Consider the following 26,594-nt stretch of genomic DNA (forward strand, 5'->3'; position numbering starts at 1 on the left):
TCTGCCTGTCAAGAGTCTCAGCGTCATTTGCAGAGCTGACAATTAGGGAAATAATAATCATCATAGGTATAAAATGAATACATCTGCTGTTACAGTCAATGAAGTACTGATACTTTGCACTCCAGGCTGAATGGGAGGCAAGGCATGGTGGCACTGAACCAAGAGCAAGGCAGAAACTAGAATGTGGTTCACTGTCTCCCTTATTTCTCCCAAGATGGGTTGAGATGGGGCACTGGTACCTCTGTTGTGGTTGATTTCTTCGCTCCCTCCACCTGGTTGCATTGTCTGACATCCTCAGCAGGAATGGAGAGGTCTGGCAGCAAGTCTTCCCCGACAATTTTTGGCCAAAGCAGCTCTCAGCATCCTGCTTTTGCCAGGAAAGCACGAGGGTGTTGTAGGTACCTGCTCCCCAATGCTGCAGGGCTCTCATGCTCCTCCCTACGCTATCAATACTAATGGGCAGCAGGGCTTAAAATTGTGCCCTAAAAGATAATTATGGAAACATAATACCACGTTTGAGCATAGAAGAACTGTCTTTTGGAGATGAAACATCAATGTCATAAATAATACAGAATCATGCCTGCATGAATGAAACCATCTTTCTAAGCATGAAACTGTCAAGAGCACCTGGGATGTGTGTTAGCTCTGCGGGTAAGTTTTTAAGGGCCTGTGCTTGGGGCACTCATTTGAGTGGAATTATCAGTATTCACCATTATCCTGCAGGAAGTCTGGAACAGCATTTTTTATTCCCTCATATATTTTGTGCAAAAAGACAGGCCTATGTGCTTTGCTCCAGAGTGAGCGGACAGCAGATTGTGTGCGTGGGATTGGGGTGCCCCCTGAACCCTATGTCCCTTAAGTAGCTGGAGGCTGGGATTTACCCTTCCCATCTGAATATCCTATAGTTAGATTAGACAACTTTCTGCTAAATGCCTTGGATCTGGGGAAGGACATTTTCGGGGACCATCACTCCCATTTACTGGATGGACAATGTCATGGTCTACATAATCACCTCAGTATTACAGAGTGCCTATGACTTTGTAAATCAGCTCCAAATCACCTGGCATATTCCCAGTTTGCCCAGTACAGTGCCATCTGGAGCGACTAGCATGAACACAGGAAGTAGTTCAATTCTGCTAGTGTCAGCCCAGTTATATTTACATGCTGCTGCCTTACACAGGGTAAACACACCAAAATCATGAGTATACACTGGTGGTTATTGCAGCAGTGCTTTGTTTTCATGGTCTTATCTCTTAAGCTTTTTGCATATGTAGTCTGTTAAAATACTTAATGCACTTAACACCTTAATTTTTCTAGAATTCTCTTAACAAGAGGACTGTGGAAAAAAAACCCATACTTGAATCAAATCCTCTACCAGAAGAGCTTTTATTTGATTATGTAGAGATTATATTTGTCTTATAATTTTAATTGAAATCTTGGGAGACAGCAGAGTGTGTCATATCAGTTTTTTTTCTTTATGTGACTCCTCAGTTTTTTGAAAATTTTTGTACAAGCATATCTTCATGTATTTAAAATACATACTGGTAGTTAAAACTCAATGTTGTTATCTATCTGAGAATGAATACATACTTTGTACTATCTCTCAGAAGTAGAAGTTAAAAAGTCACCAAACAAAGAAACACGTTAGTATTTTTAGGGATATCTAGACTAAATGGAAATGTTATGTTTGAATTTTTATTTTAAATTTCTCTTGTTGTTATCTTGAACAGGGTTGTGCACAAAATGTACAATCTCATGTCATTTTTAAAAAAATACAATAATAAATAAATGAGGCACAGGAGAAGAGAATTGCAGACACTGGTACTGATCAGACTTACGGGTACATGCCATAGTTGGTGGGTCCTTCTCAGCTCTGAAGTAACCTTTCTCACACTGACAGACAGAAGTTGCTTCTACGTAAGTCAAACTGTGTGGAGGGCACTTGGAGCATTTTACATTTCCAGCAAACGCTTTATAGAATCCAGGTCTGCAAGCTGCAAAACAAGAAAATAAGTTTCATTAATAGAAGCAAGTTTTAGTCACAAGTAAAATCTGTTCCATGCAGTTATAATCAATCTTCTTTCCTTTCCAACCTGGATATATATGCTATTTTGTTAATAAAATTCTTCCCAGTTTTTATTTTGGTATATGGATTTAAAAAAAAAAAAAAAAAAAAAAAAAAGTTGTTCTTGCAATGTAATTGGAAATCACTAAAAGACACAGAGCTTCCACATTTAGAGACAGTTCTCACTGGTGCTTGAAATTATCTAAACAATTTCACTAATATCACTAACCAAAAGTACATTATCTATGTTTTATGCAGGTTCCATCTGTTAGTAAAAAACACTGAGATAACTTCTTATTTGCCGAAGTAATGGAGACTTGCAATGCTTAATATGTTTATCCTCACAATGCCTTGATGACATCCCTATGTATTTATAGACGGGTCTGACTTGCCTACAGTCCCCTGAGAAGCCTCTGACAGAAGGGCTGCACCAGCTGGGTCTTCTGCAACCTGTTGGCATGAGAGGCTGGGAGGTGCTGCTATAACCATCTCCAGAAGTGTAGGAAGGAGATGCTGATATACCCTCTAGTGCAAACTACTGCAAACCTGAGGCTACTCTTAATTGTGTCAGGAAACAACCTGGACAGCAGCTGCCCTGGGGATGGGGGATGTTGTGATGGTCTGAGCTCACCGTGCCTCCCGTTACTTGGAGCAGGGGTCCCTGTCGTCCTCAATCACAAGAACTTACATGCCTTTTTGCTGCCTTTAAAGCAGAAACATTTTGTTCAAACAAATCATCATAAACCTGCCAGGTTTGCATCCTGAAATATAATTATAAAACCATCCTTGGACTTCATCACACATATTTAAACAGAGATTTCTTTCTTTCCCTACAGCTACCACAATTATACATGCCAGCATGTATTGCAGTTACTGTCTTCCGGCTTCCCAATCCAAAACCAGAACTGAAACAAATTAAAGAGCAGCTCAAACACGTATACACTGTACAGAATCATATTCCTTCTGACTCCTCCAGCAGTATGATAGAAACCATTGCTATAAATATTATTTCGAAGATCCATGTGGCTTTTTCTCATTTTGACATATTCAATACTATTTTCTTTACTTTGCTAGAGAAAATAGGCATCACTTCCTTATCTTGTAATAAGACACAATAACTACATTCAAATGAGTTGTTCTTTAAAAAATACCCGAAAAGTATGCATTTTATGGATTGATTGTCAGCACATATTGAGAGAATTATTTAAAAGTATTAACTCATAGATAACATATACACATCTGATTCCAAAGAACGTGCATGCTATAAAAGCAGTTTCATTAGTAGCTGAGGGAAAAGGAGTGAGAAGATGGGACTGAAAAAAACAGCAGTGGATTGCCTATCAGAATCCAAGGGCCAATTTTTAAAATGTAATTTTAAGAGCTTAATTTTGACCCAATAGTTTCAGCAGTTCTCCTCTCAGTGTGTTCTGACTTTGCTGAATAGACATAAGGGTGGAATCCCGCCCTGCTATCACTGAGGGGAAAAAAAAAAAAAGGGTAGTATTTCTGGTGTTAGAGATAAGAGGGATGGGAACAGCAGGAGTTTTCCCTTTGAAAGAAGGCTACTGGTCTGATACAATTGTGATTACAGCAAGTGCTAATTTTCTACTGATTGGAAAGACAGCAGGTTTGGTGCATGGAAGAAGGCAGCATTGTAGATATAGGCCATAAGCAGTGACTGCTCTTAGCTTTGCTGGAAGGAAAGGAAGAGAGGAGGTAAGGAAAAACCTGGGAAGGGTGATACGCTTGCCTGCTCCTTTCTTCTTTTCTCATGCCAAAGTCCTGCCCTGACTTATCTAAGGATGAATATTAAATTCTTGCTTTTAATAGCTACCTTTCATACACATGGTGTGATACAAAGAAGTTTGTGATTAAAGAGCTGGCAATTCGAGGTTACAGTTTCAGTCAAAGCAAAACGAGCGCTCTTAAAAATCCTTATTACTTCTGAAATTCATGTCTGTCAGTTCTTCTTTCCTTCAGTCCCGTAAATGACAAACCACTTTGGATCAAAAGAAGCATAGCATTCTCTTTCAAGAGAAATATTTTGTCTAAACTTAAGTCAGGTCACTATTCCAAAATAAAACTCAAATAGAAGATTAATTTGCAGTTTAACAAAGTAAATATTTTATTCTGAAGAGGTATCCTGTAATGTAGTTAAAGCAATTATTGTTTTGATATGGCATGTCTCTCAAAAGCAAGCCCATATGTACTCACGGAAAAGATGGGAAAAATTATGGATGAATAAGTGCATAATTTTATTTCTTTTGAAGCCAACCCAAATACATTTATCCATTAAACCAGGTATGTACCACAAATTCTGAGGCAGCGGAACGTATCAGGGAAACTTTTCTATGGATAAATTTACAAAGCTATTGATAACCCACTCCCCATCCAAATGTAGAATCACACAACCATGATTATTGTACACTTCCAAATAAATCACAGAATCACAGAATGTTAGGGATTGGAAGGGACCTTGAAAGATCATCTAGTCCAGTCCCCCTGATGGAGCAGGAACACCTAGATGAGGTTACACAGGAAGGTGTCCAGGCAGGTCTTGAATGCCTCCAGAGTAGGAGACTCCACAACCTCCCTGGGCAGCCTGTTCCAGTGCTCTGGCACCCTCACTGAGAAGAAGTTTCTTCTCAAATTTAAGTGGAACCTTTTATATTCCAGTTTGTACCCACTGCTCCTTGTCCTTTCATTGGTTGTCACCAAGAAGAGCCTGGCTCCATCCTCATGACACTGACCCTTTATATATCTGTAAACATTAATGAGGTCACCACTCAGTCTCATCCAAGCTAAAGAGACCCAGCTCCATCAGCCTTTCCTCATAAGGGAGATGCTCCACTCCCTTCATCATCTTTGTTGCTCTACGCTGGACTCTCTCCAGCAGTTCCCTGTCCTTCTTGAACTGAGGGACCCAGAACTGGACACAATACTCCAGATGTGGTCTCACCAGGGCGGAGTAGAGGGGAAGGAGAACCTCTCTTGACCTACTAACCACCCCCCTTCTAATACACCCCAGGATGCCATTGGCCTTCTTGGCCACAAGGGCACAGTGCTGGCTCATGGTCATCCTGCTGTCCACCAGGACACCCAGGTCCCTTTCCCCTACACTGCTCTCTAATAGGTCATTTTCCAACTTATACTGGAACCTGGGGTTGTTCCTACCCAGATGCAAATCCAGCCCTTCATAAACACGATAAAATAAAACAAGCTGAAAACCCCCAAATGATCACAGGCTTGGGACAACTGACCTCCCTGGATAACTCCGTGCTGATTGCCAGCATTCGAGGTGAAAGAAAACAAACTGATACTCTATCAAAATAAATGAGTATGCAGCACGAGTCTGAAATACAGCACTTCAGCTGCTGTACCTACCTAAGCTTGGAACCTCCTAACAAATACTGTGTTTCAGTGGCACAATTAACAAAAACATTTGCTCAATTTACCATTTTCCAGATAAAATCTGCAAGCACTAGAGTTACTACCAAGGTTTTTTAAAGTTAATTTAGGAAATGCCTCAACTGCTATGATTTCAGAGATATGTCTCCCTCTGAAGACAAGAAAAAGAATCTCTCTCTTCCTTCAGCCTTAGGTGCCTTTGTAGAGCTTACGGCTGCATATGACCCCTGTAAAACAACTGTAGCTCACAGCAATTCCAGTTAAAATTTTCAGAAAAAATGCACAAAGGAGTCAATGGTATATGTATTCCATTGTAACTTCTGACTTTTGCATAACAATTTGTAAAACTGGGGTTTGCAAGTGTTCTGCTATGAGATTGCAGATTGCATGCAAATCACTGTGACTGCAGCTTGTGATACCACACCATACACAACCACTAGCTGTTGTATTCAACTCTAGCATCCTAAAGTCACATGCTATCTGAATTAAGGACTAGGATACAACTCTGTAAAGGGATTAATCAGTAGGCTTACTTACATGCTTAACGTTAACCATGTTCCTCTGATTTTGCCTGGTTTCCTATTATTATTATTGCTGGTTCTCCTGTGGTGGTTTCAGCCACACCAAATTAGGTAGTGCATAAACGTCCTGATGGGCAAATAAGAAACTCAGAAATTTTTAATTATGAATGACATGTGGTTTTGTATTTGGAGAAGGAAAAAAGTAATTTCTCCATGCAAAATCATACCCTATGTAAATTTATTACAAGTAAGTTAAAAGTTTGATCCAGTTGTTTATGTTCACAGAAAGTTTCGTTTTATATGGGTTGATAAATATTTTCAAAGTGTTTCTCATAATATTTTCTTCATTCAGCTAATAGTTAGCTGAATTTTCTTCATTCAGCTAATAGTTATTGCATCTATCATTTTCACAAATTATTTGTGCATATATTAGTGTAAATTAAAATGTAAACAATGAAAAGCTACCATCTGAAAAAGCTTCTAAAGATGACTATTGAAAAAAACCTGCTTTGTTTTTATCTTTGTTACCACATTTTTTTTCTAGCTTCTTAATCACCAGGAGGTATCTTATTTTCTCTAACATTATCTAACAGAAGTGACTTTGTGAGTTACTAATTATACAAACTGTATGAGATTTGACTTTTGTAAAGCCTGAGGGAAGATAATATATTGTCTTAATGGTTAAGTAATTAGCAGGGTATCTGAATGAACAATTCAAAGACACTAAAGTTTTCTCCAATGAAATACCAGAGATCATGCAGAGAAGCACTGATAATTTAATTGGCTTCCTGAAAGATAACACATCTATAAATGTCCTTTACCACTGCTTTATCAGGATTTGACTATGAGGTTTTTAAATTATAGAGACATTGTAATTAATACCATTTTCCTTATTTAATGTTTAATATGTGGCATTTAGTTTTGTTTGTATTTTGCACAGATGCATACAAAGAGAAATTAATGGTATGCAAAGTTCTGGTGAACGCTTAAAGAAAATTACTCATGGCTTGCTAGCCTCCCAGTCTGGGCAGAGAGTGGGACAAGGCATTTATCAAGCAGCTGCAACAGTTCAGCACTACTGATGTTACTTGCAGAGGTATTAAAATGGACTGAACAAATTGGAGAGGTGCATTGTACACTTACTGCCTAAAATGAGATACAACTTCAGCTGTTCTGAATAGGATCCTAGGTGTGTGGTGCAAGATGCTGTGGGAAGCCACCTTGCCCCGTGCACGGCTGGTCTATGGCCATTACCACTCTTCCTAGCACATCCCCTTGCCAGGGCTCTGGCTCAGAGGCAGGGCAGCTCAGGGTGGCCCCATTCCTCTGGGTGAATGGGGAAAGGATCCCTGACGGAGCAGTCGGGAAGTTGACTCGTGCCGGCGGGAGCTGCTTTTGCTGAGGGTTTGCTCCCTGCCTTGGGTACAGCTCTGCCCAAGGTGGTGAGACAGGCCCTGGCTGCCAAGACCTGCCTGGCTGCCCCCAGGGAGGTGCTGGCTGCTGTGGTACCTAAACAACCTAAACCAATAGCTGGATATATATTATAGGAAGTGCAGAGAAAGCCACACTTCACTGAGATCCATCTGGGGAAGCAGACATAGTTCCAAACCCAGGCGAAGGCAGATGAAGGCTGACCTGTGTGGAGGCTGCCGGGGCTGCAGGGACTGGTCTCACAGCATTATTCAGGCAGTGAGGGGTAAGGGCTTCACCTCATCTTGGATGGGACAGTGTTTTAAAGGATCTTCTTGAATTTCCCAGAGTAGTAAAGGTCATGCGTCAATTACTACAAAATCCAGTTGTGGGCTTTCTTGCACAAGAGTCCTTACTGCCAAAGACTGTTACAGCCTTTAAGTTCTTCCCCAGTCTGGGGTGGGTACAATGTATAGACAAAAAATCTGAAAAATGCAAATGTAGTGCTCATCTTCGTGGTTATAAACATTGTTGCTTTAAAAAGGGGACATTTTCACTGCTCTGTGGGAGCATGTAATTGTGAAATAAATAAGATGATTCTGGTTTTGAGCTGTTTCAGTTTTACGACTTCAAAATCAACCATTATTGTGTTAGCTGAAGTAAGGGGAGTCCAAAGCAAACTTAGGATCAGCTTTTAGGTATGTCTGACACTTGCTGGTCTGTGTGCGGGAAGACATTTCTCATGAAAATGGGCCTTTTATAGCTTGCTGAGAACTCATCAATCAAATTAAAATAGAGAAGACTGTTGTCATTTACAACGAATGGTAACCATGAGTAGCTGTGGAAGAAGTCTTTTAATCTTTCTGAAATGCATAATTTGCTATGTTTTTCCACCTCATACATTTTTTAGAATTGCTTACTGAAACCAACTAATGCACTATGATACTGACATCTTTCATATTTGTTAAATTCTGTCAGCATAATTATTCCAATTTTAAAGTCTTGCCTCTCTGATACGTGATCACTTTATAAAAAGTGTGATCTTATAAGGCCTGTCCTATTCTACTGCTGTGCAGAAATAAAGAACCATAATAATATTTTAACCAATTTATATTTTAGTAAAAGTATATAGAAAAGAACAAAGAAATATATAGAAAAGAACGAGATAAAATAATGTAATTAAAGATGCCCATTGTATATTACAAAAGGTGGAATACAATCACAAAGTCAAGGTTAGGAGATTACAGAATTAAGACAATGAAGCTATGATGACAGCATTTGAATGTGAGTAATTTCATGCCTTTTTTTTTCTTCACATGATTCTTGCTTTATTCAGGTCACGAATGGACTGTGAGAAAAGAGAGGAGATTCACTTTGGGTCATGTTCAAACTGATAGCGAGACTATGCAAGAAGAGTCCGTAGAAATGTGAGGCATCATGAGGAACCCACTGGAGGAAAACCAGCCATGATGTGGAACATGCTGGATAGTTGAAGCCACAAGCATAATGATTATCCTTTTTTTGTTTGTGGTAAATTTGATGGACTATATTTCTATGCACCTAGATACAGCTGTGTTTGTATGATCCAGTCAATTTCTTCTCTTGCCAGTGTCTTCTGCTCTCTAATACTTCTATTCTTTGCGGTGGAGAACATATAACTGCATTATTCGCACACTTGAATTTGGGGAGGTACAAGTGAGAGGAAAGAAAGAGAGGCAGGTATAAGGCTGCTTCCTCAAATATAACTACATAATGAAGACAGGTAAATGAAATTAATTGTTCTTTCTCTTTGTGATAATTCTTTTTTTCCCCCTGTGACTTATTTTCTGTCATTCCCATATTTCAATATTCTATTGATGTTGCTTATTAAAATGATTAGAAGAAATGACAAAAGACATAATCGGTATACAACAAACAGTATTTTCAGTTCACATCAATGCAGTTTTTCTGTGTATAAAACATCAGTTGCAATACAATAACTTGAGAAATTATTCAGGTCACATAGCATGTCTTTAAAGAATCTGTGTTTATCCAAGAAAAGGCGAACAGTTAATGATATTAATTTTATCACTGCCTGTCATAACAGATACAATTCAATAGCTCATCAAAGAGCTGGGATCTGTACCACACAGCACAGGTGAATACTATTGTGTCATTCATAAGGTGCTGTCAGCTACTTCTCAAAGACTTTTAAGTTGTCAACTAAAGACTTCTGATAACAACAAAGAGAAACACCTTGTTTGCCACTGAGGTGACTCAAATAGCTTTTGCAGTGTGAACACAAACAATCTTATTCAATTTCGCTTTTTGCATACAGAGCAATAATTGCTGAGTGACTTAAGCTGCTTTTCTTATTGCTGCTGGAGATTGTCATGAAAGTCATTGCCTAGTAACAGAAGGATTTTCAAAGATCTGGGAAAAAGACTGTCCATATTCTGGCTTCCCCTTACAGGCAAGATGGAGACAGGTGACTCTGTAGGCATAATACATATAACTGGTGCTGTTTGTTAGTCACAAGCAAAACGGTACTTTCACAGGTCACCTACTCATTGTATTTGTCCTCTTACTTATACTTTTTTTTTTTTCTTTCCTGTATATGTATATTCTATATTGTTAACCTCTTCTTTAAAAACTCTTGACTAATGACTCATTTTTGTATTTCCAAAAAAAAACAAACCAAAACAAACAAACCAAAACAAAGCAAACCAAAAAAACCCCAAACCAAAAAAGAGCATCCTGAATACTTTCATATATACTAGAACTTAAGAATATGTTTCTGAATACATTAGTACCACTCAAATACAAAAATGGAAAATATTTTCAATACTGATAAAACTTTGTTTTTCACTTCATTCTTAGAATAGCTGAATTATTTTTTTCTGAAACTAATATAATAAATGAAATTTACTACTATAACATGTAGATGGCAGGTGAGAATGTGTCAGCATGAATACAAAACTGGCAAAGTTATAAGCAGCTGAAAAGAGGTTCACTTGATTAGAAATATAAGGCATCAAAACTAAAGATCAAGACCATATTAATAAAAATAAAAACTATTCATAATGCAGGTTACACTGCTTTACATAGGGTCTGCAACCTTTTAAAATTAACCTAAAAACACGTTTTATAAACCGTACTGATGAATCAATATAGTTAATTTTTTAGAGAAAGTTGTTATATTGCAACTGAGTGTAACTTACATTCTCTGTGTGTTTAGCTCAAATACACCTTCTTAAAGGTAGGCCCAAAGCAGACCACACAGTTTCATTTTGTTAGGTTCTTTTATGTACGCCTGTATAAGCTCCAACAGTGAAAAACAAACTCAGGCTAAAAAGAATAGAAGCTTTCATGCCACTTTGATTTATCTGGAAGAAATCAGTTGTGATTATTCTCTGAATAGTGAAGATGTATCAGTGATTTGAGTGAAACATATTTGTTTCTGGCATGTGAGTCAATAAGAAGGCTGCCTAGGGTGAAAACCAGAAGTTATTAGAATGGGAGACTCCAGTTTTTAACTGCACAGACACTGCACTACCACATTACTGCAGTGCTGCATTACTTGCATTATCACAAGGAACCAGCATTAAAAAAACCACGCATGACCTTTACAAACTTTGGCTCCAAATTTTCAAGCAGGATCATCAAAGCTGTTTCACTATTTACAGTGGCAATGATCTCCGATTCTTCCATGCAATGAAAACCTGCATGTCTAAATGTACTGTAAAGGTTCTGTGCGTGGCCATATAGACCTCTTGTTAAATGGTAAAGGTGGTAGATGGAGAATCTAGCTCTTAGTTTCCATAGTTGTTGCTGATCTCTGTCAGCAGTTTCTGGCAGGGACACTGATGCTGGAAGGTCCTTACATGGCACTCTGTTTTATAGTTGTCTCCAGAGTAACACACAGGCAGGCTGTGATTAGCCACAGAATAAAAATACATAAAGTTATATTTGTGGAATTTGGAAGAACAGAAAGTCAAGATGTTTCACAGAAATGGCAAGTGACAAAAATGGCTGTAAGACGGAGGTACTTTATTTAGTGATGGAAGAAGAGACAAAAACAAGCGGATGCACCTCCCTGAAAAGGCAAGCAACTATTTTTCACTGCTTTGTGCTGCTGACTCTGTTGTAGGGATCACTGAAATTTAATAAATTGTTTGAGGTGGGAACTACACATACTCAAACGCACTGCTCCATACCCAAATTAGTATTTATTTCTGCTGATATTTTATGGATAGACCCCATAGAAAATCTACAATTAGACACACTTCATAAATCTTCAAAGAAGATGGTATAAATACTATTTTCTACGCTGCATAATTTTAAAAGGAACATCACTGTGTTTTAGGAAGATAGTGAACAAAAGAAATCAGTCTGGCTAATTAAGGCACACAATAGAAATGGTAATCAAGGAACATGACAGCAGTGAAAAAGAAGGGAAGTAATTTCCTGCAATATACTAGTGCATACTCCTGGGACTGTGAAGGTCTGCAGGAAAAAAAATGGAAGGAAAAGATCATTGCACCTCCAAGCATTCATCTCCAGCATCTCCAGTAACCACCTCACCTAGAAAAGCAGGACAAAGGTAACCCTGAGAACACTTCAGGGCAATGCAGCACCAGAGTAAAAGGCAGAAGTTACTCACTGAGTCCAAAAATCTGTCCACACTGGCTGTAAAAACCTCTTCATTTTAAAGTATAATCTTAATAACGCGTTTTATTAATTTTTAATCATTGTTCCATTCTTGCAAAGCTTTATTTTCAAGAAAATGCTTCCTCCATTCCTTCAGTGCTGTCCAGTAAAAAGCTGGTATCTGAGTGACCGGGAACAATGTCAGTACCAAAGAGCATTCTTCACCTATGCAAATCCTGAAAGCTGAAGTACTGATCCCTGGTATCATAAATATGTTAAGGTAGTGGCCAATGTTGTGTTGGTTTCCAAAAAGATTTTTCTCTATGGGAATGTTAAAGAGCTCTCTGAGAGTAACAATAACAGTTATAAAATCATCATCTCCAATGTTTAATTACTAAATGCTAGAAGAACACCTCCTACTATTATAAAGATTCAATGTGCTTCCTACCAGATACATGCACAAAATCATAGTGCTTTCTTACTAGGTATATGTACAAATATTTTTGAGATAAAGAAAACAGTTTGTCAATCTTATGATATCCTTTATTAAATGCTACCACATACATGTTATTTTTCCTCTCTACTGATACTATAAACTGATATTTCTGTCTTATCCTTCTCCCATTTTCTCTTCCGTCTTCCTCCTTCTAGTACGAGAAACTTTTCTGTTTTCAACTCTGTATGTATGTTAGGTAGTTCTTCATGGATTTCTCTCTTCCATGTGCAAGAAAAGACCATTTGAACCCATCAATGTACTTTTCTCAGTCCATAACAAATGGATCTGCTAGCCTGGGTTAATTAATTCCTATGATAGCAATTATTTCATTTGTTTTGCAAGTGCTTTTATTTTTGGAAGCAATTTTTTCTGAAGCTGTTAGGTTTCAACTTTTGACAAGTACCAAAACTCCTAGCCTGCTAGCTGTTGCAATGACATTTGTTGGCTGGCACTATGTCAGACTGATTTGGTCTGTAAGAGTAGTATGCTACCAGCACACTTCTCAAATAATTAATGGCACTTGGCGTCATGTCTCAGAACACACTCAAGGTGTACACCGAAAGCCTACTAAAGCTCTCCCTGGCATTACTTTATTACAAAACTGTAGAACAGCTTTCTAGAGAAGACATACCTTGAAGGAATGTAATATTCTTGCAGGCAGTTATTAACAATAAAAATCTGAAGAACAAGGATACCATTTCTTGTTATGGACTAATAAGTCCATAAGACTGTAGTTTTTAAGGATTTAAGGTCTCAATGCTCATTTTTTGATTCTACTTCACTGGCCATTGATTTTAACACAAAAGATCTTTATTTTTGTGTTATCAAATACTACTGTCTATCTTTCAGAAAACTGTTCCTTAATTACAGCTAATGATCAGGGTTAAAGCAACTGTGTTCATCTATTGCTCACCTCGATAAGAATTAGTTTTCTAATTAATTGAATCACTGAATATACCGTATTTTGCTTTCTGAATGCTGACTATAGAATACTGAAAAGCAATGTTTAAGTGAAGCCTTGGCTTTATGTAAGAACTGCAACCTTGTCCTTCCAATGAATTACAGGTAAGGAAACATTACTGTTTCATTAGAAATAGTAAAACAAAAAAAGCTTTAAAGTTTAATGTTTGCATAACACATAGACTAAAACTTACAATTTATTAGTATTATATGCAATAGCAGAGAGTAGTGCAGATAGTGTAGACAGATGAATAGTAACTAACAATAGAAGAAATAATGAAAACCAAACTTCTGTTCAATAAGCCTTTGTCAGCTCAGTCACATATTTAAATATTCTGTACAGGGTGTTCATACGTTTCTTTCTGGTTATTCCTGTTTTTATATATATATATATATATACACACACATAACAAAGGAGAAACAGAGAGAAGCCAGCAGACAAATTACTCAGTAGTCTTGACATCAACATTCTTGTATTTTTTTTCTTTCATAACACTCCTGGTTTCAGCTGGATTAGTGTTAATTTTCTTCCTAGCACCTGGTATTGTGCTGTGTTCTGGATTTAGAATGAGAATAATATTAATAACACACTGATGTTTTAGTTGTTGCCAGGTAGTCAAGGACTTCTCAGCTTCTCATGCCATGTCAGGTGCACAAGAAGCTGGGAATAGCCAGAACAGCTGTCCCAAGCTGGCCAAAGGGGTATTCGATACCATATGACAACATGCTCAGTATATATTTTAGGGGAAGAAGAAGGAAGGGAGGGATGTTGGCAGTGATGGTGTTTGTCTTCCCAAGTCACCATTATGTGATGGAGCCTGGCTTTCCTGGAGATGGCTGAACACCTGCCTGCCCATGGGAAGCACTGAATTAATCCCTTGTTTTCCTTTGCTGGCATGTGTGGCTTTTGCTTTACTTATTAAACTGCCTTTCTCTCAATGCATGAATTTTCTCACTTTTTACCCTTCTGATTCTCTCCCTCATCCCACCAGGGAGAGGGAGTGATAAGCAAGCAGCTGCATGGTGCTTAGCTGCTGGCTGGGTTTAAACCACAACAAAACCCAAACATTTACAAATTTCCCTAACCCACCCTCACTGCTGCCTTTGGATTTATATTAATGTCAATATATAGCCAATGCCTTAGTAACCCAAGGGAAAGCTCTGAATACTGTTGCAACTATTCCTCTATTGGCCTTACAAGACAAAAATAACCAAATCCTTTGGTGATGTAAATCCAACCCCATTTCAATAAAACAAAAATCACGAAGGTGCCCTTTAGCAGAACAGGGTTTTTAATTTGTGTTTCACCAAGGCAGTTAACTGGGATATATCTTCAATCCTTGTGTCTAGAGCATTTCACATGATTGATGACAAGTATCAACGTTATGTATTTCCACTGAACATACTAAGATATTTCACAGGAATCTCACAGAAATAAACCATTAATTTTACATAATTTCTCAAATAACCAGGTTGCTTCCTCCAATAAGGCTTCTGGTGTGGACAGAGAAATTTGAGCATAAGAGCAGAGGTACTATAAAAACATATTAATTCTGCACAAAGTCTGAATGTTTCTTAGGTTTGCTGAAAAGGTACCAGAGTAGCTTATTTCTAGTTTTCAACTATATTGGATGCACACTACAGTGTCAAGTGCTTTCCAAAGGAAATAAAAATCATTATCCCCATCCTCAAAAAATCCCAACTAAAATCTTAAGCTTAGAGAAGTCAATGTGACTTTATTCAAGGTCTTCTACCAACCTTGTAGCAGAGAGAAGGTCACACAGCTAATTATCCTAACTAAAGGTGCAAGGCCCTCCTAAGTCATGGGTCAGGCAGGGGTGTAGCTAGCTAAATGAAGAGCCAAACACCACAGAAGAGTAACCAGCACCAACAGGTCAGCCTATAACTGCATTTACTTTTCTTTTCCAGGCAAGTAGGATTGTGTAGTTATGATATCCTCCCATTTTAAAATATGCAAATTCACATGACAGTTTTAATTCTGAAAACAAAATGTTAAATTTTGTAACATGCATACGTGTTATCAGTGAAATTTCAGGGCAATCACACATTTTTTAAAAACTGACACATTTTATATAGAGAGTTTTAAATATTTCTCCTTTGCCTTAATGGGGAGGGCAGTGGTTAATAGAGAGCATCTGCCACCCTTTATTGTTGCCCTGCAATAAATGGTGACAACAGATGATCAGACAGATCTGGGGAATATGCCCTAAACCAAAAGACAAATATGCACAAAAGTAGAATTACATAGTCTACAACACTGACAGCTACTGATGCTGCATCCCTATTTCTCATCAGATTGTGAATTTAATTCTAGTGTAGTTTAACTCCATTTCAGCTGTAAAATACTCACTAAGAAGCCTACAGGATAGTTAGTTTTTGAGTTCATAAATATCTGCTACTCAACCGGGGTGTAGATTCACACAACACGAAGCAAGAGAGTTACCACTCACGCACTGAACTGTGGACCCTGGTTGTCTCTTATCCTTGGAGCAGTTAACATTACATTTATTTCGCAATTGGGGGTGTCAGATTACTTGTATGTGGTCGATTTTCACCTTTTTTTTTCCCACTTATATTCATATTTATCGTACTGTGAACAAAATGACTGGGAGACAGAGGTCAGGGTCTGCAGTTCTGATAGTAAATGAGACACTACTGCTATCGTTGTTCAGTATTTTGAACTGTAAAATTCAGTGACTTGTGTTTATCAAAAGAATAACAATGGACTGTAACACTTAGTATTTTTTTTTTATATTATACTGTTTTAATTTAATAGACTCATTTTTTGATAGAAAATTGGAGAGGGACAAACAGCTGTCACTTAACTCAGCCACAACGCTGTAACTTACACTTGCCATCTACATTTGCCATTAATACATAAAATCACAAATATTCAAGTCATATAATGTTTAGTTTCAGAGAAACATGTAAATATTGGTCAACATTTTGGCACAGCGTTTAGAGAGTATTTTAGTTATAACCTAGTTATTTTAATTGTACTGTATTGGCGCAATTAAAATTGTTATTACTCATTGGTAACTATCACTGCAATCACCTACTCTGTATTATTGCATAATAGATAAAATTTTAGCCTTGCTTAGCAATTTCCAGATCGATTTCAAATATCACGTGTTTGAGAGTGACACCATGGATCACTTGTTTTATTTGTTTCCTTACTGGTTCCATTCCAAGAATTGGAAATTTTTCTTGTCTACCATGATTACATTACCTCCCAAGCTACTTTTTCTGGCCTTTCCTTCTGCTATTATTTCAGAATCTGTTTTCCTCCACTACTCAGTCTGTTTTTGTGAGTATCAGGGCATATCAACTCATACATATTCTTTACTGAAATTCTTTAATGAATGCATTAAAAAAAAACACATTGTATTTGAGAGCTAAAAGCTAAAAAAAAAAAAAAAAAGGTTTTCGTGTTGCTTTGTTTCAAAATATTCTCTCATGCCTTCTTTGCCCTTCTTTTCAATTTCTTCTAGCTGTATTCTGTGTGACTGTGAATTATTATCAGTGCTGTTTAAGGCTAGGACCATGGATAAATAGACTGCGTTCCCAATTTGAAAAGATCCCATAAGACAGCAGCTGTTCTCTGTGGTTTTATAAAAAAAATATGTTTATGTGATTACTCAGTGAAAGCATATGTGCATCTTGATCAGGTGCTACAGGAGATAAAGGAGGATAAGTGCTTTGTTCCCTGGGAAGTATAAACTAGACCAGACTTTAATCCCACTGCATCACAGGCAGAATCTGCATTATACAGTATCTGGAGCTCTGGCTGAGACTGGAGTCTTCATTGTGCTACACATGCTACAAACAGGGATTGTTTCTGCTCCTCACAATTTGTGTAAGTTTTCTGAAATAAAGTTCATTTGGAAACTCAGAGAAGCCAAAAAGCAAAATTGAGATCTTTCCATTAGATGATGCATAATGTCGTTTACATGACACACAAGAACATTTTTCTTATGAAATGTAAACATTGATTAAAATGAAAAGATTCTCCTATATTACCTAAGGATAAGAAATAACAACCCACCTCTTCATATTAGATTTATAATTCTTAAAATGAGAAATGTTTTAGGGGTCAAAGAAAGCAGCAGCTTAGGTCAAAAATGAAAATTAATATGAGCAGTCTCATCTCAGTTATAAATTTGCCTGTACACATTTCAAATCTGTCACAGCTGACAGAGAAGAACTTGACTGGCAGTCCAATTAAGAAAGGCACAAGACTGGACTAACAGGTAGTTTCATTTACAGGTTGTATTGGTCTGGGAAAACATAAACAAGGTCTCTGATATTATGCTTGATATCCGCTCATTCTACAAACCTATAATCTACAATACTCACAATAAATAGGAATTAACTACAAGCTCTCTGTCCTTCTCCCTCTTTCTTCCATTATGTATTTTAAATAATGCATTTGCAGAATGGACCCTAATCAGTCTCTTTTAAGTAGCAGAACTAAGCTTTCAAGGTGTACAAACATCACACAAACAGGCCTATCAATTAGACTCCCCGTCACTTTTGATAATACTTGGAAGAAAACAATGAACTCACACCCTCTTTGAATACAGACTTAACACAGCAAGCACAAAGTATAAGAACAGGAAAAAGTCAACAGAAAGGGGATGTCTGTGAGTTACTAAGTTTTGATATCGCTGAAATATAAAACGGGAAGTACCCTCTATTCAGTAGCACATTATGTGTTAGGGTTCATAATGCTGCTAGTACCTCCTTCATGATCCCAATTAGGTCTTTAAAATTTCATACATAATGTTGGAGCTGCTTCTTCATAGACTCCTTTCTAATGCAAAATTGAAGTATATGCAATCTTAACAACATTTGTGGAATAATGAGATTTGAATCAACTATAAGACTCTTAATCTTAATTGGCAAGAGGTGTGGGAAGATGAAAAATCTCCTTTCACTTTAATCTAATCAAACCCATGAACAGCAGCTTTTAGATTGCAACATCAGCCTTTCCACTGAAGGGCTGAGCAGGAGGTTAGGAAAGAATTAATTGTAGACATTAATGTAAATACCAAAAGTTCATACTGGTCACACTAGGTAAGCCACCTCCGCAACATTTGTGCTCCTGCTTGTAGGGTCTCACCTGTGTTGCTGGCACTGCTTTCAGCCTCCCTCCCCAACAGGCTGAAGTAGGAGCTGTTCTCTGAAAGGCTTCCCAAGAGGTTGGTTGAAAACTCGAATTACATGTTTTTATGAGGAGCCCACAAGAACTCAGGAAACAGCATCACTTTCAACTCATTTGAGGATGAACCTTAAACTCCAATTCTCAATTCAGAAAGAAAATATTTCTGCAAGAGCATTTAGAAAATAGTCCCTATTAGCTCTCACTGTTGCAGCAAGACAGAGGAAAGGGCTCCTGTGGTGTTTGTGGAAAACTGGAGTTTAACCCTGTGCTGATACCGCATTATGGCTGCAACTACCTTCTGATCCCTGATGCTGCTGCTCATCAGCTGCATCAACACGTCACGACACTGGGGACAGACAGACATTGTCCCTGAATCCTGATGAGTAGCAGTCATAACTCACCCCTAGCAAGCAAGAGGAGACCTTGTCTGAAATTCTAAGAGCTCGCTTTGACATCAGTACAGTACTGTAGCCATGAAGATGAGAGCACTGTTCAGGACAACGTGACTTAGCCAGCTAACATGCTTGAGAGAAGTGAAAGACATAAATAGTGTCTTTCCCACTCTCTTCAATAACTGTCAAGGAGCCTGGAAGGCAAGTTGGGGAGATGCTGCACCACTGCTACAGCAGTTTAAGGAACCATCAAGATTCTTGGATTATCCATTCTCATAGCCAGTAGCGAAGTGCTAGAATTCAAAAAGTAACCTGACTTTTCAAAAACAGCTACAAGGGAGAAACTCTCTTCACATCATAAACAACAGCAATCCCTAAATGGCTCTTTAAGTCTATGTACGCAAGTTCATTCAGGTTTCTAAAGCCACCCCACAAACCACAAAAAGATTAATATATACTTTTTATGTTATCCTCTGCAGAGACAAGGGGAAGACTCTGAAATCCTCAAGACAAATCTCCAAGACAAAGATGTCTGTTTGCCTACAAAAACATTTCAGTGACCACTAACAGTATCATCTGTCTCTCATCTTTTTTATATAAAACATACAGAAGCAAAGGTGAGGTGTTTGATTCACAGAGGAGTGAGAAAGCAACTAGAATTACTGCAATTTATTCAGAGCCACCCAGCCAGGCTGTTGCAATGGATAGTTACGTATTTTAGCACAGCCTGCAGTTGGCACATTGTTTAAATAAAAAATACGATGCCTACTCATTCAAAGCAATGACCAAGAGATAAATGATCAGTTTCATAGGAGTGGGCTGTAGCCTCCTAATTATTATTTGGATTCACTTTTTGATAAGCTACTGCTGGGTTTTATTGAGTATTATATTTTATGAAATACATACTTTATTATTTAATACCAATCATCTCACTCTTGGAGTGATTTTAGATAAACTGTATGACTGCCATTCAATGGAACACACCTTTTATGCACTAACCAGAAACATGGAATGCAACTGATAGTGCTAGCAGGTAGCAGTGCTAGCCCAACCTCCTGGTGGTTGGGCAAATCTGGCAAGTGTACCATCAGGTTCAATGTTAGTAGTGCAGTGGCCAGGATTTAATATGCTATAACAAACTGAACTTTATTTCAGATGCAGTGTGCCATGGCATCTATCTTCACTTATTTCAGTCCACTAAAATAATTCAAGAGATATGGTGTTACCCTGCTCTCTACTCCACTTAAGTTCAAGCAAAGCATACAGAAATAGAACTGACCTGAACAAATGACTGACGGTTTTCTCTTGGGCTTCAAAGCCAAAAAGGTTTTACAGGAAAAAATGCAGCTGTTCACTGACTGTGGACTCCACACAGAATAGAACGGACAGAATAGACAGAATTTGTTAGTACTTGTAACTGAAGATACACTCCTGGCAACTGCCAGCATTTCCTTTGTGTGAGAGAATTCCTGAGTACACCTACATGTACACTAATATGTCCAGCTGTCAAACTGCAGTAGTATGTATAAACCATAACCATTAGATTTGCAACCATTTTGAAACCTATGAACACAGACTAGAAACCGTTTTCACTAATCTAGTAAATTATTGTGAATTTATTGTGAACTTGCAGAAGATGCATCCTGCATTTAAGGCATTCATGGTCAGGGAGGAGGGTGCAGCCAATGGAACCTTTTGTACCAAACAACAGTGGAAACAGTAGAAAGAAAAATTATTTGGGGTTGTCAGTACAGGCAGAGACCTGGACACCTCATGTAAATACTGGAAGAGAATATTAACTATGCTCTGCTAAGTAAACAGCCACTCTAAATTTATTGTGGAAAATTATCAACTAGCCTAATTTATTTTATTTTTCTTCACTGTATGCCAGATACTGGTGTTTTATTTTAATGTATTATTATTATATAACCTAGTGTTTTTATTTCTATTTATTTTTTAAGCACTACAGTCCAGTTTTGTCCATCTCAATTTGGTAATTAGATAGCCAGTGGTACCACAAAATTCCCTGTGACTGAATTCAGTGCATGAACATTGGTCGCTTGCCAAGCGCTCTTGTGTTGTAAGAAAGTTTCTTCTGCAACCTGCTCACAAATGAAGTGCAACTAACCAATCCCTCTTGGACAAGCTGATCACCTGGAAAGCAGTAAGTCAGTGAGTTTGTTCTGTCAGCCTCCAGGATATGACAAAAGAGTAAATATAACTTCCAGCAAAAGTAGCACAGAAAGCACATCTATGAGGCAAATATCTGTAATGCAGATATAGGCAGCACTGAAGCACAGAAGTTATTGTTACTCTCCCAAAATGCTCTGCTGTGACAGGGAAAGCACAGACTTCTCTATTCTATCAGTCAATGTCTCACAGAAACTAATTTTCCACCAGTGATCAGGAAGCTCAGAGCATTCTTTCCTCAACATCGAGGGAGCTGAAATAGATCCTGGTGCAGAACACTTTGCCCTCTGGTGATGTAGTTTGTGTTTTAGATTTTGTTTGTGACAAGCTTTGCATTTTGCTTGGGTATTAACATGCCATTACAGCGGAGAGGTGTTTCACTTTGTTACTGACAGGTCCAGAGATACTACAACCTGGAAAAGAAAAACAAGTGCCTGAAACAACTGATTGACAGGCCTAAAACACCTGGGAGAAGACTATCGCACAAGAAATAATGGCTTAGAGAAAAACAAATTAGGAGCCGATTTATATTCCAGGAGACATTTTATTGCATGCCATTCTCCATCCCACTGAAATATTGTGATGGGTTGGGGTGAGTGAACAGAACTGCTAGGTGCTAGTAATGGCAATTTGGACTATGAGGTGGAGGAAACATATCATGCTCTGCCTCTTCCCAGAACATGGTTAGCTTATTGTGGAGGAAATCAAGGAAGGGAATATGACCCACTAGTCACTGGAGACACCTTGGGATGTGTTTCATATGCACATTCACACTGTGGGCATTGAAAACCCCAAATTCTGGCCAATTTTAAGGTCTGAATTCTAAGGTCAAACTACTAAGAGGGAACTGAAGACTGAAAGGAGATTAAAAGGAGCTCTACATGTTTTCCACAGAGCTGCAAGCCAGCCAGCAGTTACTTGTTAAAGCATGGGAAGAGATCTAGCCCACTTCACCTAAAAAACCTTGGTAAAAGAGATGGGAATATGCTTTGAAAGTGTTATTAAACATATTTCACCTCTTTCTATGAAAAAATTGTAATCACTAAGTGACTATATGCAAGCTGGGCCACTTCTGAAATTACGCTGCTGCAATTACTGTCATCATCATGAACCTGCACATACAGGCATCTGCCTTCTGAAGATGAGTGCCAACCCTGCATTCTCAATAGCATTAGGGAATAACCAGGGTAAGTTGTCTTTCATTCGATACAAGAAAACCAAAACCAAATCAAACCAACCAACCGAAACAAAAACAACCTGTCCCCCCAACAAAACAACAAACCACCCCAACAATTTCTTGGTAACATCTAGAGCCAGAAGACCAGAGTTTTTTCTGCCAAATGAAAGTGGTACCTGAAAAGAGATGGGAAGACTGGGCTAGGTAGGTAGCACAGGCATAAATTCAGTCATGGCTTTTCTTTAGAATCAGTGGTGAAATTCCAGTTTGGCCTTACATAGTATATTACCACAACAACTTTCCAAAAAAAAAAAAAAAACGGAGGGAAACAGAAAACAGAAAAGGATCACTGTTTTTCAGCACGTTGTCATGAAGGGAGATGGTTAAAAATGTGTCTAAATTCTTATTGCAATGGAGCTCCTAGTGATGCTTCTGACATCTCCAAGATCTATCACAAAGAGTCTGAGGACAGTCACAGAAAGATAGTCTTTTGTTTTTTACCCTGGGAAGCCTGGGAGATTTCCAGGTGTTTCATGCTCTTTAAAAGTGTGCATATACTCCATTAACCTGACTTGCTCAACAGTAGGTCTCCGACATCCGCTGGCTTGTCACTGGGTGGAACAGAGGTTTTCTGTGCCCGTCCTGCTCAATATGAGCTATGAGATGCATCTTCAAGCAAAGGTGGTCTGAAGTGACATTCAAAATGTCAAACTTGAATCCTTTTAATGTCTCTTGAAGAATGTCCTCTCAATGTCTCAAAAGAAGAAGATTTGAGAAGACAGATGTGCCTGTCAGGTCAAGCTGTGGTAACTGCTGATATATCACAGTAGAAAAAGGGCATCTTGTCTTACCCTTCCATCTCATGGGGACCAACTATGGCAGAGTCTAAGCACTGAGCTCGTTTAACTTGCTACTGCCAAAATTAGAAAGGATGGGGAAGAAGACAAAAAGAAATTCAGATCTTGACAGGGAGAAATCCAACAGCCTTTGGGATTTAAGCCCTTCAGGAACTAGCTTTGTGTTAGGCAACAGCCTGTTATTTTTCCAGGGTTAGCCCAACAATTGTGTTTTATTCTCTACAGTTATCTGAGTCGCATGAAGCTACTGGTTTGCCTAACAATGCTCACTGAAATATAGAAGCCTTTTTGAAGGGATTCTGATATTTAATTTGAAACCAAATGAGTGCTCAAAATACCTGGACAGTGGAGAAACAGATGGCTGGGCTATTTCGGCTATGAAGAGAAGAGACAAGCAGAGAGCAGGTAATTTCCCAAGAATGAGAAAGGCTATTGAAAAGGAGCCCAGAAAACCTCCTTCTTTGCTACTATGTGATCTGGGGAAACCAAGAGAAGCACAGAGGTGAAAACTTCTGAGATCTCTTCCCTCTGAGGCCAGCTATAACTCTAGAAAGAGGCCTGTGGTTACATGGACAGGAAGGTAAATAACAGGAATCTTCTCACTTGCAGGGACCAGTCAGCCAGCACTGACACAACTACTTCCTTCTTAATATTTTTGTGATCCTTGTTGAAAGATTTTTGAGCAATAAGAAATAAAATAATAAATTGCCAGAAGAAACAGAGGAAACAAGCTGAGGGAGAAGACCTTGGGAAAAGCGATATGGGTAGAGAGTTATTCTCTGTCCTGGCGTTTTTGATGACCTGAACTAGATAGCACAGCACTCCCACTGAAAGACAAATGTCTGGGTCATACCATGGAAGAAGCAATGCCTTCCTCATGCAGATTTCTACAATCTCAGAGACAGACTGAGCCTCAAGACATAGTATAAGTGGGGATGAGAGATCAAATAAAAAGCTGACTTTAGAAAGCACCCAGAAGTAAAAAAAGAAATCCTGACAGGAAAATCTCAAATCTAAGGAGGCTCAACAGTAAACAGACAGAAATACTTTGAGTCTTGTAAGGACTCAGTTTGTGCCCATATACCACACTAAAAGCAGAGTCACTATGTGTTTTTTCTCTTATCTCTGACATTTCAAATCCAACAGATTTGTTTTGGGGAGAAATGAGGAGAGGCTAGAATAGAAACTGGTCACCATGTGAAGGGCTTGATTTTGCTGGGGAAGATATCCTGGTGGAAGAGATTTTTCCTAAATCTTAGAGAGGGTGTGAAATATCTCCTGTGTTACTTTTCTCTTTGGGAGGGAAAAAAAAAAGTATGCAACATGTGTGCCAAAAGTTGAAACAGCTGAAGCAAAATTTGGGAAACAAGGAAGAAAGGTTAACAAACTTCAGTCTCATTGAATAAATGCCAGATGTGCTCAGTGAGTAAACAGGACTCCAACTCAATCAGGCCACTAAGAGACAAAAGGATGGGAGATACCCTTGTCCCTCTCGTACTACTTGGGCACAGCGTGCTGCAAGGCTGCAGAGGGTCATGGATGCCACTTAAGGACCATCACTGAACTGCTAGAAAGCCTCCTCTATGTGTTACGCAATGACAGAAGAAAATACTTTATTTGCCCTATCATATCTAGTATAGCCGACCACAACTCTATCTGTTTTATGACTAGTGGTTTGTTGTTGTTTTCTTTTTAGTCTGACTCTTACAGGACATCCTGTTCTTAAGAATGTTTATTAAACATTCACTTCCCACAAATAATCTTTAATCAGCTCCTTGACTGACGAGTTACCATATCACATTGTTTTTGTCATTGAAATGAACATTATTTAGTATTCAAATCAGTTCTTGTAAATGAGCAGACTATACATATACCTAGAGGAAAAAAAACCTTGAGCTTCTACCATCATTTGCATGATTCTAACATCATGTGCATTGTGGAACTTAAGTTTAATCTCAGATGTCTTTTCAGTTAGACAAAAATGGCTCTTCTAAAAAATGCTATCATGTTTTAGAACGATGCACAAAATGTAATGCCCATAAATCCACTACATTTAAACCAGACATACATGAGAAAATCCAACTTGCAGCTTTCCAAGCATTTTTAAGTTCTCTATTTTCCTTCTCTCACTTGGACATACTGATGTTTTTACAGATTCCCCTGGCTGAATGATACCACAAATAATTTCTCTCTAGATTCTAGTAAAAGTCAAGCAGCTCAGGTCAGCATGTCATGATGCTCAATATGAGTACGTCAATCCAGCCTAATGCGTTTAAGAAAAGCAACTAGGAAACAAACATTCTGTAGAAGACAATTGCTGTAAGTGACAAAAAATGACACTGAATTGAAGTGTGAGAAATCACAGAAAAATAAGCTTCAGTTTCTAAGTAAAGGTTTTCACAAGGCCATCGGATAACTGCACAATGGCAACCTTGAGCAAGGATCTTTGACGGACAGTTCTGACAATACTTTACCTGCAATAATACCTTCATTTCTGAGAACCCCTTTCCCAGAAAGAGCTTAAGCAGTTGCAATTATTTAAAAGAAAAGCAATAAGAAGAATGTATTATGCTCCAGAAACTAACAAAGATTAAAATAGCCAAATATGAGGAGCTTGGCTAAGCAGCCAACACCAAAAGAAGAGGAAAATAGTGTACAAATACGTAGAGCATATAAACACACTGAAGATGTAATCAGTGAGTATAAAGTGGGCAATAGGTTAGTGGAGTAACAGTACAATGTTTAAGAAAAAGGAAAACAAAGGAAAAGCTATAATCCAGATGATAAGAAAAACTTTTGAGACAGCAATATTTATTTAGCTGTGAAATATTCTCCTAGATGATAAAGAAGTTCTATAACCTAGGACATTTTAAATCCACTGTAAATAATTTGCTAACGTTGAAAAATTATAATGTAGGAAACTTTTGGCCCTGGACAAAGTGACCTGTCCACTCATGTATCTTAAATGTTCAAAATTCAATGAGCATTTATATTATCCATTTCTCTGAAGACTGGCCTCACCAAATATGGAATTTCTAATGTTTCATGACCAGGTAAATCACAGTTCTACATATGGTACTTTACATGTTCACCAGTCAACATTAATAGCAGAATTTTCATTATGTAATACTGATAAGGATATTTAATTTATATAAAAGAAAAAGATCTGAAAATGTATTATCCAAGACACAAGTGTGCTGTGAGGTGAGAGTGCAATTATCAAGATCATTATTATAGTACATTAGTGTCTAATGATGTGTGATAAGGATTGTAAAATCCCTACTATGTACTTAGCCATCTTTCC

General features: G+C 38.1%; 1 protein-coding gene across 1 annotated transcript in view; it reads right to left on the minus strand.

The window, feature by feature from the left end:
- Positions 1 to 26,594, minus strand: part of EPHA6 (EPH receptor A6) — a gene marked incomplete at both ends in the record, with an annotated part of 485,307 nt that overhangs the window by 240,290 nt on the left and 218,423 nt on the right. The window contains one exon of the mRNA XM_080364048.1: positions 1,839 to 1,994. Coding sequence (XP_080220174.1) covers positions 1,839 to 1,994 — 156 coding nt within the window. The remainder of the gene's footprint in view (positions 1 to 1,838; positions 1,995 to 26,594) is intronic.

This window comes from Nesoenas mayeri (assembly GCF_963082525.1).
Source record: "Nesoenas mayeri genome assembly, chromosome: 1".
NCBI lineage: Eukaryota > Metazoa > Chordata > Aves > Columbiformes > Columbidae > Nesoenas > Nesoenas mayeri.